At 39.3% G+C, this 15,616-nt stretch overlaps 1 protein-coding gene across 3 annotated transcripts in view; it reads right to left on the bottom strand.

Moving 5' to 3' along the window:
• Positions 1–1,107: 1,107 nt before the first annotated feature.
• gak (cyclin G associated kinase) overlaps positions 1,108–15,616 on the bottom strand; it is a 132,645-nt gene continuing 118,136 nt past the window's right edge. For all 3 annotated transcript variants that reach the window (XM_078214129.1, XM_078214130.1, XM_078214132.1), the window contains 6 exons: positions 15,232–15,372; positions 13,821–13,946; positions 11,056–11,298; positions 10,310–10,458; positions 4,418–4,594; positions 1,108–4,089 (listed from right to left, as the gene is read on the bottom strand). In XM_078214129.1, coding sequence (XP_078070255.1) covers positions 3,988–4,089; positions 4,418–4,594; positions 10,310–10,458; positions 11,056–11,298; positions 13,821–13,946; positions 15,232–15,372 — 938 coding nt within the window. In that variant the 3' untranslated portion in view covers positions 1,108–3,987. The remainder of the gene's footprint in view (positions 4,090–4,417; positions 4,595–10,309; positions 10,459–11,055; positions 11,299–13,820; positions 13,947–15,231; positions 15,373–15,616) is intronic.

Here is a 15,616-nt window from a genome sequence, read left to right as displayed (position 1 = left end):
GCTACAGGGACATCAACAATCCAGTTACAGATCACAAATGTATTATACAGGTCACTAATTGCTCACTAGGACACTGTAGTTTAATTACCTTTCCCATAGATAATTAGGCAGCACAAAGAAGATGCTACATTATTTTCAGTTTGCAAGATTCTTCCACGTCCATCCTCCCCACCCCCCCCCTCCCACCAGAGATCCATCTGAGCCCCCCCCCCCTCCGGCGGACTCCAGCGGAAGGCCTGGAAGGTGCTGCAGGCTCTCGAAGGACTGCAGGTCGGAAGGATGGTGGAGGGAGACCAGCAATCGAGGTAGGTCGGGGGTGTGCTCTGCCGAGGGGGGCCTGCCTCCCAGGGGGGTCCGATCCCGGGGGGGGTGTCTGCCGAGGGGAGCCTGCCCCCCAGGGGGGTCTGATCCGGTGGGGGGGGGGGGGGGGGGGTTCTGCCGGAGTGGTTAGCGGGGGGGTCTGCGAAGGATGCTCGAGGAGGATGGTGACTTCACAAGGGCAGAGAGGGCTTCAGAGGTTCCCCTGCAGAATATAAATCCGCTTTGGACTTTTATTCTGCAGGTCGCTAAAAGCGCGGATGCAGAACGGGCCAGAAGGCGGTAAAGTGGGATTTGGCGGTAGAGTTGGGCGCGCGGTTCATTAAGTCGATTTAAATGCATGCTAATGCATTTAAATCGTCGGGCCGCCCGATCCGGGCGCGGACCGGACCCGCGCCCGAATTGGGTGTCGGTAAAGCCGCGATCTGCTCGGATTCGGGTGCAGATTGCGTTAAAGGCCCGACGCCCGACTTTACCGCGATTAGTTTTGGTAAAATCGGGCCCCTGCAGTGCATCTTCTTGCCCTTGTTAAATCAAAATAGACAGAATGTAAAGGAAATCTAACCACAGTCACAAAAGAAAGTTTTTCAGCAAAATACTAACTGTTCCTCCATGTGAATCCAGAACACAGAATGCATTATACAGACGAAAAGCGCATCACAGTTAACTCATCACTAATCCAATTCATTGTGCATATGTCACTACAATGCAGGACTAAAAAAGAAATCTTGCCATGTCTGATGCAAAATGACTGACACACCGGAGGAAATGAGGTAATGAACTACTAAGTAAATCAATCTGTTTTATTAGCCATAAATGCAATTCACAGATAAGACACTTATATTTCCAGACAGAGATGTTATGTAACTAAATTAACAGAGTCTACATTGTATTTATTACATGGATCCCTGTTTGCAATGTCAGAGGTTTCAGTTTACTTTGTTCTATATATACATATATGTTGTACAATCTATAGATAATACAATATTTCCATATTTAAAAAATGCAACTTGTGTAACACATTTTCTGATAGTTGTCCAAAATAAGAATATTTTCTGTAAGTCCCTTCAATATATCCCAGAAGAATCACACAGATTAAGACTATGTTAGATTTAAAAGTAATTGTGCGACCAAATCATTATTTTCCATAAGTTAAGGTCGGTAGAAGAGCAAACATATCTTATTTTGCACTTGGAATTCACTCTTCAAATGCCTTAAATGGTTGCAATGCCCAATTTCTTACCTCCCATTTTAGGAGTGTCTCATCCAGCAATACAAAATTCCTACTATACATCACTTGCTATTTCAGCTATGTGTTCCCAGGTAAAATTACACTATGTATCCTTCATTAAGCAATTACCTGCCAATATATACAAATATGCAATGAAAAATCAAGATCCTGCTTCCATCTCGACATGTACTCTCCCAGCAAGCAATTCAGCTCTTGCCTTTTACATTAATACCAAAAACTGGTGCTATGAGTTTATGTTTCAAGTTCAACAGTAGTGTTCACTGCACATGTAAACAGTTCAGTATTGAAACCACCTCGTAAGCCACATCATTATCTTTGTTCATTGCAATTCTCAAGCAAAAGGTTACCTAGTATACACCTATCAGAAAAGCTCAATGAAATAATTCTCACAAGGAACACACTTTTTCTTTAGGCTGACCTCACAATGTTGTTTTTTTGTTAAATACTGTGTAATTTAGGGTTGTGTGTGGAAGCTCTAGGACAACCCACTTTGAACATGTGGGTTTAAATTTATACTTTAAATTTAGTCCTCGACAGTTTTCACAGGTCTTAATCAGATTGATAAACAAATCCCCTTGCAGTAGTCAGAATTGCTCTCCAGACCAGAAAAATAAATAATCTGGAGACATGCTTTCTTTATAAGATGCAACTGTACTGTTGGCTGGAATGAAGAAGTTGGACCTGCATCTTTCTACCCTCCTGCCTGAAGTATGACACATGGAGCAACAAAAAGGTACAAGTAGGTAAAAATGATTTAAAGATTACCTTTAAAATACTGATGGAATATTGGGAATACCACATTATATGACCATTTTTTAATACACAATATTTGTAAGTGGTTGTAATACAGATTCTCTCTTGCCTTTCTTCATTAACCAACAGCCAAGTAATTAATTCTCATCCTTTGAATAAGTAGCTACATCAGTAACAAACTTTCATAACAAAATCGTGCCTGGTTGATCTAGATTTGCAAACTTGATTTTTGTCAAATGGTATTGTCTCTAGGGTAAGTTAAATTCAATGTGCAGAGATTGTGTACCACCGTATGAATTAAAACACAAATCCACCAAATCTACTGAACTGCAAACCATTTCAGTTCAAAATGCCGTAATCAGATTTGGAATTTAGCATTTTTGCAGCTGAACTCAAACCAGCATTTACATCAACAATGGGAGAGAACAAACTTTAATATTGCAATTCTATCAGTTCTGAGTATCCTCAAAATTCATGCATTTTTTTTTAAGAACAGAAAATTACTCTGTTAATTCTGGACAAACGATGACCATATGAAACAGGATCTCAACGGAAAGTCACTCAGGAGATGTTCTCCTTTATATACATGACAAACCAAAAGTTTCCTAAATTTCACCTCTTGGAAAGGGCACTCGTTGGACTATCAACTGAAGGGTGACTTGAGTGTAAATTGCAAACACTTTCAATTTTTACAAGGAAAAAGCAATTAACATTCACTTCAAGTTATTACATTTCATCTCTCACAGGTGTTGGCTGACACTTGAAGACCCACATGCTAAAATTGCAGCACTGATATGTGAAACCTTAGACTGTGGAACACGACCATTTTCAACAGTCATTCAAATCTGCAGCAGAAAACATAATGCTTCAGAGGATGTCAACACCCTAATTCACAGCACATAATAACTACTCACAAACATTACATTTACATTATTACAGAAATCAACAAGAAAATGAGAAAGCTGGAGCTTGCTGAAAGAAATATCAAGTTTTAGAAAGAAATAAATTATAGTTTACACAGGATAACAAAACAAACAGCACTTCTGGCCAATAACCTTTAAGATGGCGGTTAACTGAAATCAATAAAAAGTAACCATGATAAAACTACAGACAAAATGTGGCAAACATGAACAAAGACTACTGAAGATGGTCTGGCGGGGAGAAAATGCCAGCTGGAATACTTCATCTCCAACCTTTAAAGACAAGGCATTGTTGAACACGTCACTTAAACTTAATAGGTCTACCACTGTACATTTTTAGAAGTGGTCTTCATACTACTTAATTCTTCCTCTGAAGCTTTCTCCAACATTCACAACCTTACATTTTCATCTGTCAAAACATTACATTTTCAAATAGGTTTCAAAAGATTATTCACTGCAATGATTTTAAAGATAAAAATGCGGTTTTTAAGAGGATGCCTAAATGCTGCCATCACCCTGTAGCAGAAAAAGATTATCTCAATGATGCAGGAAGTACATCAATCAAGGTTTGTAGTAAGAACTCCATACGTTTTAAACTACAGTTCTGCAGTAACATTTCTTGAAAGTGAAGTTTAAGACAACTGAAGATGTGATGTCATTTTGCAGTGGCTGTTCCAGAAGATAAAAACAAACCAACATAGCACTTGGAGCAGTCTCATCAATTATATTCACATGTTCTATACTTCAGAAGAGTGCCTTTGATCCCTGGTTTTCAAATTCTGACCAGGCATCATTCAGCTCCATGAAGATCATTTTGGCATACTGTTCATAAGGTTCACCTGTAGCCTAAAAAGGTAAGAAAAAAATTAACACTCAGTTCATAGCATCTCTGGTGTGCTTTACTTCATTGTATGTTTAGAGCTTTATAAGCAAATGACATGCTTATTACACAAAAAATGTGATGGGTCCCATCAGGATTTAGTAGTCACTTTGTGAACCCCCAGGTAAAAAGTAGTTTATCGCAGTATAAAGATTAATTTAAATTCAACCATTGTACTCAACTTTCTTTCCAACATTTTCTAAAGTACTGTATGCTTTTCATAATTAGTAAATTCCCAGATTTTTTACTTTACTCATGTTGATTTGACTGACAATATCATATTGTTGATCTTACCTTATCTGGATGAACCACAAGTATAGCTTTCCGATAGACTTTCTTCACTTGATCTGCATGTACCACGTCTGCCATGCTCACAGGTTTCCATTTGGTTTCACCCTCCCATAGTACTGTATGCAACGTTGACAGTAAAGCCCTTATATTTCTCTCTTTTCCTTCAATCCAATCAAAGATCTAGCAAAGAAATAAAATTTTAACATATATCTCAAGAGGCTGTGTTTGCTGAGAAATACCTGGCATGCACAGTTCACCATGGCGCCCCCTTACAGCATAGCAAGTGACAGAAATGGCTGGCAGCAACCAAGGCTAAGGGAACGATCTTACCTCCCACTCACTCCATGCATCCACTGCAGTGAAGAGGGAGATTTTGGTGTCAAATCTCTGTTGATCGCAGCAGGATGGGAAAATCCCATTGGCATGAAAGGTCAGAAAGTTCCGGCCTAAAACACTACTGCTCAGATAATCACAGCAGTGTTTTCTCCTGTTTTGCAAAACCAAAATTTTGCACAGAGCTGTTTGAAGTTGTGTTTAATTTGGAGCTGAGATTTGTGGTGCTGTAGCTTATGGCTCTTGCACACAGTGAAAGCTAATAGTCTTGGCAGAATTGCCTAGCTATCTGATGATCTTGTTCTTTAATAAGCTTTGTTAAAGCCAACAGCTATCATGCAGCATGTATCCTTTCTGGATTACAACGGTGAGAGATGAAGTTACAAATTAATAGATTCTAATGTGTTGAAATAAAATTCTTGGAATTAAACCATTGCAGAAATTGGAAAGGCTTTCATAACTGTTATCAAATAATACACATGCATTTTAAGGTTTGCTAATAATTTGTGTAATCTAGACAGAGGCAGCACTAAGATTCAAATTCAACATTTTCTGTTTACTAGGTCGGCACTTCAACCCACTAAGCTATCGTCTGATCCTTGACATGAATCCTGAAAGTAATCAGTGCTAAAGGATAGGAAGGAACTGTTCACACATGCGCAGGGGTATAGAGGAGTAAAGGTCATTGGCATTCCTTGCGTGCGTGATGCAATGCTCAGAACAGCCATCTTGGATTGGCAGGAGTTACAGTATTCTTAATAACCTTTGAGAAATTGTCAAATAATTATGTGACATCGTAGTCTCAGATAGCATGATTAAAATAGCAATACAGGAGAGGAAGGTCACCAGGCATTTACAGTGAGGTCATTGCACAAAAATCTCTTGGGTTTCCCAAAATTTAACCCAGAACTATAAATTGGCTTTCACAGAGAAGAAAACCAAGTCAGTAACAGTTTACAATCCTGACTTGTGCCTTGTGGATGGTAGACTCTGGGGAGATGAGTTATTCACCATAGAATTCCCAGCTTTTGACCTGCCCCTGTAGCCAAGCAATTATACCCTGATCCAGTTCAGGCTCTGGTCAATAGCAACCCTAGATGTTGAAGATGGGATTTCAGCAATGATAATGTCAGTGTATATCAAAGGAGATGGTTAAATTCTCTCTTGTAGAAATGGTCACAACCTGGTACTTGTGTGGCACAAATGTCACTTATCAGTCGAAGCCTGAGTATTGTACAGGTTTTGTTACATGTAGGCATGGTCTGCTTCAGAATTTGAGGAGTTGCAAATGGTACTGAACACTGTGCAATCATTAGTAAACATTCTCACTTCCGGCCTTGTGATGAAAGGAAGTTCTGGGAGGAGCAGCTGAAAATGACTCCACCTACTAGAAAGCTTTCCACTCCAGTCCTCACTGACATTTGACAAGGACTCCTTGATGTCAAGGGCAGCCATCCTCACCACATCCTCTGGAATTCAGCTCTCTTGTCCATGTTGGACCCAAGGCTATAATGAGGTTTATAGCTAAGTGGTCCAGGTGGAACACACACTCGGTGTATAGGTTATTGGCGAGTAAATGTGACTTGTCAGCACTGACAGCAGCACTTCCTGTAATGTTTTTGATGACTGAGAATAAACTAATAGGGCAGCAATACTCATTTGATTTAAGAAGAATAAGAGGTGACCTTATTGAGACATATAGGATTCTCAGGGGGTTGACAGGGTAGATGCTGAAGGGTTGTTTCTTCTTGTGGGAGAATCTAGAACCAGATAGCATAATCTCAGAGTGAGGGGTCACCCTTTTAAGACAGAGAAGAAGAAGAATTTCTTCTCTCAGAGGGTAGTGAATTGTGGAATTCTTTACCATAAATAGCTGTAGAGGTTAAGTATGTTCAAGGCTGAGATGGACAAATTCCTATTCAATAAAGGAATCGAGGGTTATAGGGATAAGGCGGGAAAGTGGACTTGAGGATTATCACATCAGATCAATCATGATCCCATTGAACGACCGAGCAGACTCGATGGGCTAAGTGGCCTATTTCTGCTCTTAAATCTTATGGTCTAATTGGCAAAACTGGATTTTGTTGACTTTTTGAGGACTAAACATATCTGAACAATTTTTCACATTGTCGGGTAATTGCCAGTGTTATAACTCTACTTGAATAGTTTGGTGAAGAATGTGACTAGTTCTGGAATGCAAGTCTTCAGCACTACAGCCACAATGCTGGCAGGGCCTTTGCTGTAACAAATGTGCCCTGCCATTTCTGGATATCATTTGGAATTGGTTGAAAACTGGCACCTGTGATGTGCCATGTGCATGATTCATCTCTGCTTTCTCTTGAGAGAAAGCAGAGATGAATCATGCACATGGCACATCTGGCTGAAGATGGCTGCAAACGCTTCAGCCTCCTCTTTTGCACTCATCTGTTGGATTCCCTCTCATCGAGTTTGGGGACTTTGGAAACCTTCTCCTCCTGTTCGTTGTTTGGCCACCACGATTCATAACTGGATGTGGTAGGACCACATGGGTTTTATGGCAACCTCGTAATTTCATGATCGTTATTGCTGAGACAAGCTCTTTATTTCAGATTAATTTAATTGATCAAATTTAAATCTTCCCAGCTGATGTGCTGGGACTTGAAATAATGAATCTGCAGCATTTGTGTGAATGCACAGAGTGCAGTAAATAAGATTGAGAGTTCCAGGTGCAGATTGCCCTGTGGAAATATGATGCTGTGGCTATAACAGAAAACTGGCTCAAAGTAGGGCAGGACCTAATATTAAATATTCCTGGATACAAAGTATTCACAAAAGGTGGGAAAGGAAGAAAAGGTGGAGGGGTAGTGGTTTTGATTACAGAGAGCATTGCAGTGCTGGGGGGAAAAGGTTTCCCTCGAGTGATCAAAGACAGAATCTATTTGGTTAAAGCTACAATCCATAAAGTCCCTACCGTGCAGAAAGAGGCCATACCGCCCGTCAAGTCTGCACCGACTCTCCGACAGAGGAAAAACAGTAGTTGAACATGGGCTACGTTCAAAGAAGAGATACTTTGTGCAGTAAAGATATATTTTCTCGGAAGAGAAAGGTGGGGCAAACAAATCCAGAACTCCCAGGATGGCAAAAGTGGAAGAAATCAAGATGGAAAAGAAAAGACGTGCTTATGACAGATGTCAGGTAGAAAATACAATTAAAACCCCAGGCTGGATATAGAAGGTTCAGGGGGACGTGAAAAAGCAAACAAGAGGGACTGTGAAAAGAGACTGACAGCCAACATAAAAGGGAATCTCAAAGTCTTCTATAGGCATATAAAGAGTAAAAGGGCGATAGGAGGAGGAGTAGGGCCGATTAGGGACAAAAAAGGGGATTTATACATGATGGCAGAGGTATTAAATGAATACTTTGCATCTATTTTTGCCAAACATGAAGATGTTAACCAGTCCATGGTGAAACCGCCAATTCAGACACAGTGTTTAAAATTGATAAGGAGGTGTTACTGAATGGGCGGTCTGCACTTAAAATTGATAAGGCACCAGGACCGGATGCGATGCATCCAAGGATACTGGGGGAAGTAAGAGTGGAAATTGTGTAGGCAATGACCATACTTTTCCAGCCTTCCTTACTCAGGGATGGTACCAGAGGACTGGAGAATTACAAATGTTACATTCTTGTTCAAAAAATGGTGTAAAGATAAGCCCAGCAACTATAGGCCAATCAGTTTAACTTTGGTGGTGGAGAAACCTCGAGAAACAATGGCTCGAATTTTTCAACATCACCTGCAGTTGGGATTTTCCTGTCCCATTGCAGTGAATGGAGAATTGGCTGAGCGCCAAATTCTCTGTTCTTGCTGGCAGCGGCAACAGGATGTATGAGACAGGAGAATTCTGGACAACAATTTGGGATAAAATTAAATCACATAAATGAATGCAGGTTAATTAAGGAAAGCCAGCATGGATTTCTTAAGGAAAAATCATGTTTAACTAACTTGCGAGAGTTTTTTTGGAGAGGTAACACAGAAGGTTGATGAGGGCTATGCTGTTGATATGGTGTATATGGACATCTATAAGGCATTTGATATAATGCCGCACACAGACTTGTGAGCAAAGTTAGAGCTCTTGGAATAAAAGGGACAGCAGCATTGTGGATATGAAATAGGCTGAGTGACAGAAGAAACAGAGAGTCATAGTTAATGGATGTTTTTCGGGCTGGAGGATGGTTTGTAGTGGAGTTCCCTGGGGTATATATCCTGATCTATACTAATAATCTTGATGTACAGGCATAATTTCAAAGTTTGTAGCTGATACAAAACTTGGAAGCATTGTAAACAGTGAAGAGGATAATGCAGAACTTCGAAAGGTTAGATAAGTGGCTGATGCAGTTCAATGCAGAGAAACATGAAGTGATGCATTTTGATAGGAAGAACATGTAGATACAATATAAAATGAAGGGTACAATCTAAAGGGGGTGCAAGAGTATAAGGACCTGGGTGTACATAGAATCCCCACATTGCAGAAGGATGCCATTCAGCCCATCGAGTCTGCACCCCTACATTTACCCCACTAATCCCCCTAACCTACACACCTTGGGACACTAAGAGGCAACTTAGCATCACCAATTCATCTAACCTAAGTCACTAAAAGTGGCAGGACAGATAGAGATAGTGGTTACTAAAGCTAAAGTACCCTAGGCTTTATTAATCGGGAGAGAGAGTACAAGAGAAAGGAGGTTAGGTTGAACTTGGATAAGTCACTATTGCGGCCTCAGCAGGAGCACTGTAATCAGTTCTGGGTGCTGCACTTTCGGAAGGATGTAAGGCATTAAAGAGAGTGCAGAAAAGATGCACAAGAATAGTTTCAGGGATGAGGAACCTTGCTTACAAAGGTATGTTGGAGAAATTAGGACTGTTTTCCTTGGAGAAAAGAAGGCTGTGGGGAGATTTGATGAGGTATTTAATATCATAAGGAATCTGGACAGTGTAGAAAGGGAGAAACTGTTAACAATCGTGAAAGGATCAAAACTGAGAGGGCACAAATTTAAAATAATTGGCAAAAGAAGCAAGAGCAATAAGAGAAAAAACATTTTCATGCAGCGAGTGGTTAAGTTCTGGAGTACATCATCTGAGAGTGTGGTGGAAGCAGGTTCAATCAAAGCATTTAAAAGGAAATTAGACTGCTATCTGAAAGGGACGAACGTGTAGGGTTACAGGGAAAAGATGGGAGAATGGCATTAAATGAATTTGGAGAGTCGATGCTGATATGAAGGGCCAAATAGTCTCCTTGTGCACTGTAACAATTCTGTGATTCTGTAAAAAAAAATATGGATTCCCTTGCTATTCTGGTGATCTATAAAATCACATCAGAAATTTAGAATAAAATAGGGAATCAGCAGATTTATCATGCACCCAGGATGGTCTGAGACAACCTCAGAAAAACTATTCTGATAACATTTGTAAATTCAAGGGCAGCAACTACATAATCAATGCAGAATTAAATCTGTGCTACAAGTCACAAAATAAAGTAATGCAGAGAATCAAAGTCATTGCACAAATGTATATGTTCTTCAAACCTTCAGTTTCATAGGATCCATTTCTTTAGTCAGTTCTTCTCTTCGTAATTCTGCAATAGTCTTTGGTTCTTTTCTGTCCATTGTGCTGGAAAATCCTTGCTCAGACAACAAATCCTTAAAGTCATTTGCAGAAACTTTTGGTTTTGGTCCTGCAGGAAAGAAAAAAACCCAATGTGATTCTACTGTGAAAGCTTCCTTCCATGATCAACATTCAGTGATATTAAGAAAAATAAAATCTTTTTCTAACACTGGGGCAGTTTTCATTTGGACAGAGGAGATTGTAGGTTGCTTTGTGAGAGGTGTTTAAAATTATTAAGGGATGGGAGAGGTTAGGTAGAGACAGTGATTCAAAGGGATGACTGAACAACAATCCTAGAGGCCTAACATGAGAGACATACAATTAAGATTAAAAGTGAGGCATTTTTGGAAGGAGAAACACAGTGGGTTGTGACATTACGCCTGGAATGCACTGTGGAGTTAGTGATTGAATCAGAAATGGTGTCAACATTTAAGAATAGATTTGAAAAGTGATTGAATGAAAAGGAAAGAAAGGGTACAATAGAATTAGAACTAGTACTGGTGTGGAGGATAAACACCAACATGAACTGGTTGGGCCGAATGGTCTCCTTCAATATTTAATTCTATGTACTTTAAAAATAGTTTCTTTCCCTCTCCCTTAAAAACTGAGGTTTGATAAATAATTTTTAGGGGAAAAAAAACAGCTGAAATCTAAAACTAAAATGTACCAAATCCAGGTCCGCGGATGCCTCTTTCCTCCCGCCTTCCCATCACACTGAAATTCAAATTGTAGTTAGGTTTGGTCTGGGCTGCCGGCCTGGGCTGATGTGGCTTTGGTTGTTGTGTCTGTTGTCGTGAGGTGGTATTGCTGCCCAGTGTTTTGCCTGTCTGCCATGAACCACTGCTCATTGCTGGCTGGGCAGCTTTCTGAGTGAATGTTCCTCCAGCCGTAAACCCTCCACTCAAGGAACCTGTAGAACAATCATTGATATGAAGGTAAAATAACTATACAATTTGTTATTTATCCAGGTTTTCTCTGCACATGAAAGCATTTCAAACATTTTTGTTCTCTTTCATACTAGGTAGGATCATTGCTAGGACTGACTTTGTTCACCAATCACATAAATGATTTAGACTCAAGAGTACAATGTCAAAATTTGCTACTGACACCAAATTGGGTGGGTGGTGGGTGGGGGAGATAATCAATACTGAGGAAGAATGCAACAAAATACAGGAAGATATCAATAAGGTGTGTAATTTGCAAAAACTTCAAAATAGATAGGTGTGAGGTCATATATTTTGACAGGAAGAATAAGGAAGCTACATATCCTTTGAAAAATAAAGGTCTAGATGGGGTAGCAGAACGGAAGGGTCTGGGAGATATACAGATGCACAAATCACTGAAAGTCATGGAAAAAGCAAACACTGTGGTTCATTTCTAAAGGCGTAGAGTTAAAAAGCCAATTCATTATTTTAAACCTGTGTAGAACCTTGTTTCAATCACATTGGAGAAAGGAATGGTTCTGGTCCCCATATTATAAAAAGGATACAGAAGCACTAGAGAGATGTAAAGAAAATATACTAGAATGAGACCAGAATTGAGAAATCATACCATCAGTAAAGACTAAACAGAATGGGGCTCTTTCCCCAGAAAAAGGGAAGAATGAGCGTTGATCTAATAAAGGTCATAAAGATTAACAAAATGTTAGATGCAAAGAAAATGTTTCTGCTCACAATGAAAACTGCAGCTAGCAGCCATTAAACTAAGATAGTCACTGACAAATTCAATGGGAAATTCAGGAGAAACTTCTTTACCCAAAGAGTAATCAGAATGTGGAATTTGTTACCATAAGGAGTAGTTAAGACAAATTGCAAGAATACATTTATAGGGAAGTTAGATAAGCATATGAGGGAGAAAGGAATAGGAGGATATTGTTGATGGGGTTCGATGAAGAGTGGATGGACGCTTTTGTGGAGCATAAACACCAGCTTGCTCCTGCTGGGATGAATGGCCTGTTTCCATGCTGTAAATATTATGTAACGATGTAAATGACAAAATATTGCACCTTGTCAAACTAAACATTCCCTCGATAAACTTTAGCTCATCCAAAACTCCGATGCCTGTATTTTAACTTGCACTAAATCCTATTCACCCCTGTTCTCGTTAACCTATAGAGAGATACCTTGAATTTACAATTCTTATCTTTGTGTTCATGGGCTTGACTGCCCAAATGTCTCTAACTGCTTCCAACATTACAACATTAGAAATCTCTGTTCCTCTTAATCTGGCCTATTGTGTACCCCACCTTATTTTGCTCCCTCACCTGTGGTCGTGCCTGTCTAACTCAGAAGCTCTAGAATTTCCTCCTTAAACCTTTCTGCATCTTCATTTCTAGGAACTTCCTTAAAAACTACAATTTTGACCAAGCTTTTGGTCATCTCCCCAAATAGCTCCACAAGTGGTGTGGTGTTGACTGATTATGTTCTTGGGACATGCCTTCAGTTATTTTACTGGATTTAAGGCACTATAGAAATGCAATCTGTTGTTGAAGCCAAGTTTTCCACCTATTATCCATCATAATAATTTTGTAAACAAATAGTGGAGAGCTGTATGACAAAATAGGGTCGTCATAACAGAAACAGAAGATAATACACAATCAAACACAGATATTACAATGAATAAAGTAAACAGGTCTGGGAATGCATTACAGAGAAACAAACAGTTTATCAAGTTTAGAATGCGAATGTGAACGCTTTTCTCTTTTATGGGTCGCTTAGGATCATAGTCTACGATTAAAGATTAAATCAATATTCCCAATAATCTGCATATAGTTTAAGATTCAGGTAATGCAATTTAACATTTTGATTTCAGATTTTTCCAACAGCAAAGCAACAGAATTAAGAAACACTCTTTCCATACCTCCAGTTTCACAAAATTCCAATATGCAATTGTTTAGTATCTCTTCATGCAGAGATTGGTAAGATTGTGAAACTCATTGCCAAATAGAGTGGTTGAAGTAGATAACATTGACTTTAACTAGATGCTTGATGTAACATGAGGGACAAGAAAAAAGAAGAAAGAGGACAAGGTGAAAAGAGGTCACTAGAATAGGAATGGCCTCCTGTGACATACAAGGACCTAATTCTGCACCTCAGGCATTGTGTTTGTGGTTAACACAGAAATATAAGCACAAATGCCTGCAGCTGACTGGGACACACTGCCCAAGTCCACAAGTCACAGGGCCCATGAATTATAGTTTGGACACCCAGTTCAGACATCATTAAAATCCAAGCTAGATTTGAACAAGGGGAAAAGAAAATTTGTGATCATAAACAGATGAATCTCATCAATATCAGTTCCTTTGCTAGGTCTTGTACTTAGCATACCAACTATGAGTGAATAAATGCAAGCCGCCAAAAGCAGCAAGGATTACTTCAGTAACTGGATCAAAGATAAAATACAGGTTCTGCATTGATGGTTTCAGGACATTACCTGGTAAGCTGGAACCAAGGTTACCGATGTCAGCAAATGGGTCGAAGCTCTGTGACTTTGAATGACTAAATGACATACTTGATGAAGGACCGGAGGCAGAACCTGATGTTGCAGTAAATGTTGAGCCTACGTTAGAAACAATCAAGCATGAATTACATACAGACTAGCAGCTATGTATCATACAAGGTCAATAATAATGATACTGGTTATATTGCATTAAACTGTCAGTCAAAACATAAAACAGATCTCAAGTGACTATATATCTGAATGATCACAACTAACATAGTGCAAATGAACGAATATAATAGTAATGCTAATTCATCATATCAGTAAAAGAGGCTTAAAAAAAAAATCACTGCTTTGGTATACTGTGGATGGTACTTTTGACACTGTGATATACAGGCGTAAATGTATTTCTGCAAATAATAAAGTCAAGGCCAGCTCATGCCTTATTACCCATGAGATGGTGGTGGTGAGATGCCGTCTTGAACCTCTGCAGTCCATGTGATATTGGTGCACTCAATCAATAAAGTCAAAAGTTTACCTATGCGTACATTGGTAAAGTTTAATGCTTCTGATAATATTCCATGATTTATTCCAAACAACCGACAGAATTGGTTTCTTATCTACCTCTTCCACTGTGGTAAATTGGTCACATATTTACATTATCTGTCTTTTAAATGAGACATTAAGCCGAGGCCCTGTCAGGTGGGCATCAAAGATCCCATTATGTCATTCGAAGAACATGGGATTCTCCCAGCATCCCATTCTGGCCAACATTTATCCTTCAATCAAAATCACCAAAAACAGTTGTCTGGTCATTTATTTCATTGCTGTTTGTGGGACCTAACGGTGTTCAGATTAGCTGGCATATTTCACTCATTATAATACTGACGGCGTTTCAAAAGTATGCCTATAACACTTTTTGGAACATTGAGGTTGTGATAAGCATTATAAAACACTATTGCTTTAGTTAATTTTATTCTGTTATAACGAGAAAGCTGGTGATGTGTATTTAAATCAGTGTACCAACTTCACATGGATTGCAGAGGTTCAAGAAGGCATCCCACCACCACCTTCTCATGGGCAAAAAGGGATGGGCAATAAATGCTGGCCTTGTCAGTGATGTCCACATTCAGTGAAATAATAAATTAAATAAACCTCAATATGATTGAATAGCTGAGTCAACTATATGATCAGCAGGTTCAATTAGATTTGTTTATTCTATCCAGGGCTCAGCTATAAAGTCTCAAAAATCCTTGATCACAAGATGGGAACAATTCAAGTTGTGCATTTTCAGAACAATGATGCCTCATCTCGAGTTGCTTTTTTTTTAAAAAAGGCATGAACACAAGACATCGAAGATGCAGCAGTTTTATTGAAAGCATATTTTAAAACAAGCCTGTATTACTTTGACCTGTAGCTCCAAATGCAGTCTTATTATTCTGCTGGGGAACTGTGTTGCTGCTAGAAGCCCATGCATCCCAGCCACTCATGAGGTCCGGTTGACTGGCAGATGATGATACCTTGGATAACTCGGGTGGTGTATTTGCTAGAAGTAAGCATAATTGGTTAATTTGTGCTAATGCAAACATTTTCTCAAAATCATTAAAACACTCAGGGTACTAAAAGGCACTATGATTATTTACACCCAAAACAATCATCAAACATTCAGTGAACTACAGCAAGGCATCCCTACAAATGTCATTTTTAAATCTGTATTCTGTATAGACAGGGTGCAAATTTTAATGCTCCTTGCATTTTATTACCTATAAGTTATACATTTTTACATGTTT

The sequence above is a fragment of the Mustelus asterias genome, chromosome 6 (genome assembly GCF_964213995.1).
Source record: "Mustelus asterias chromosome 6, sMusAst1.hap1.1, whole genome shotgun sequence".
NCBI lineage: Eukaryota > Metazoa > Chordata > Chondrichthyes > Carcharhiniformes > Triakidae > Mustelus > Mustelus asterias.
The sequence above is the reverse complement of the archived record's forward strand: the minus strand, read 5'-3'. Positions and strand labels throughout refer to the sequence as shown.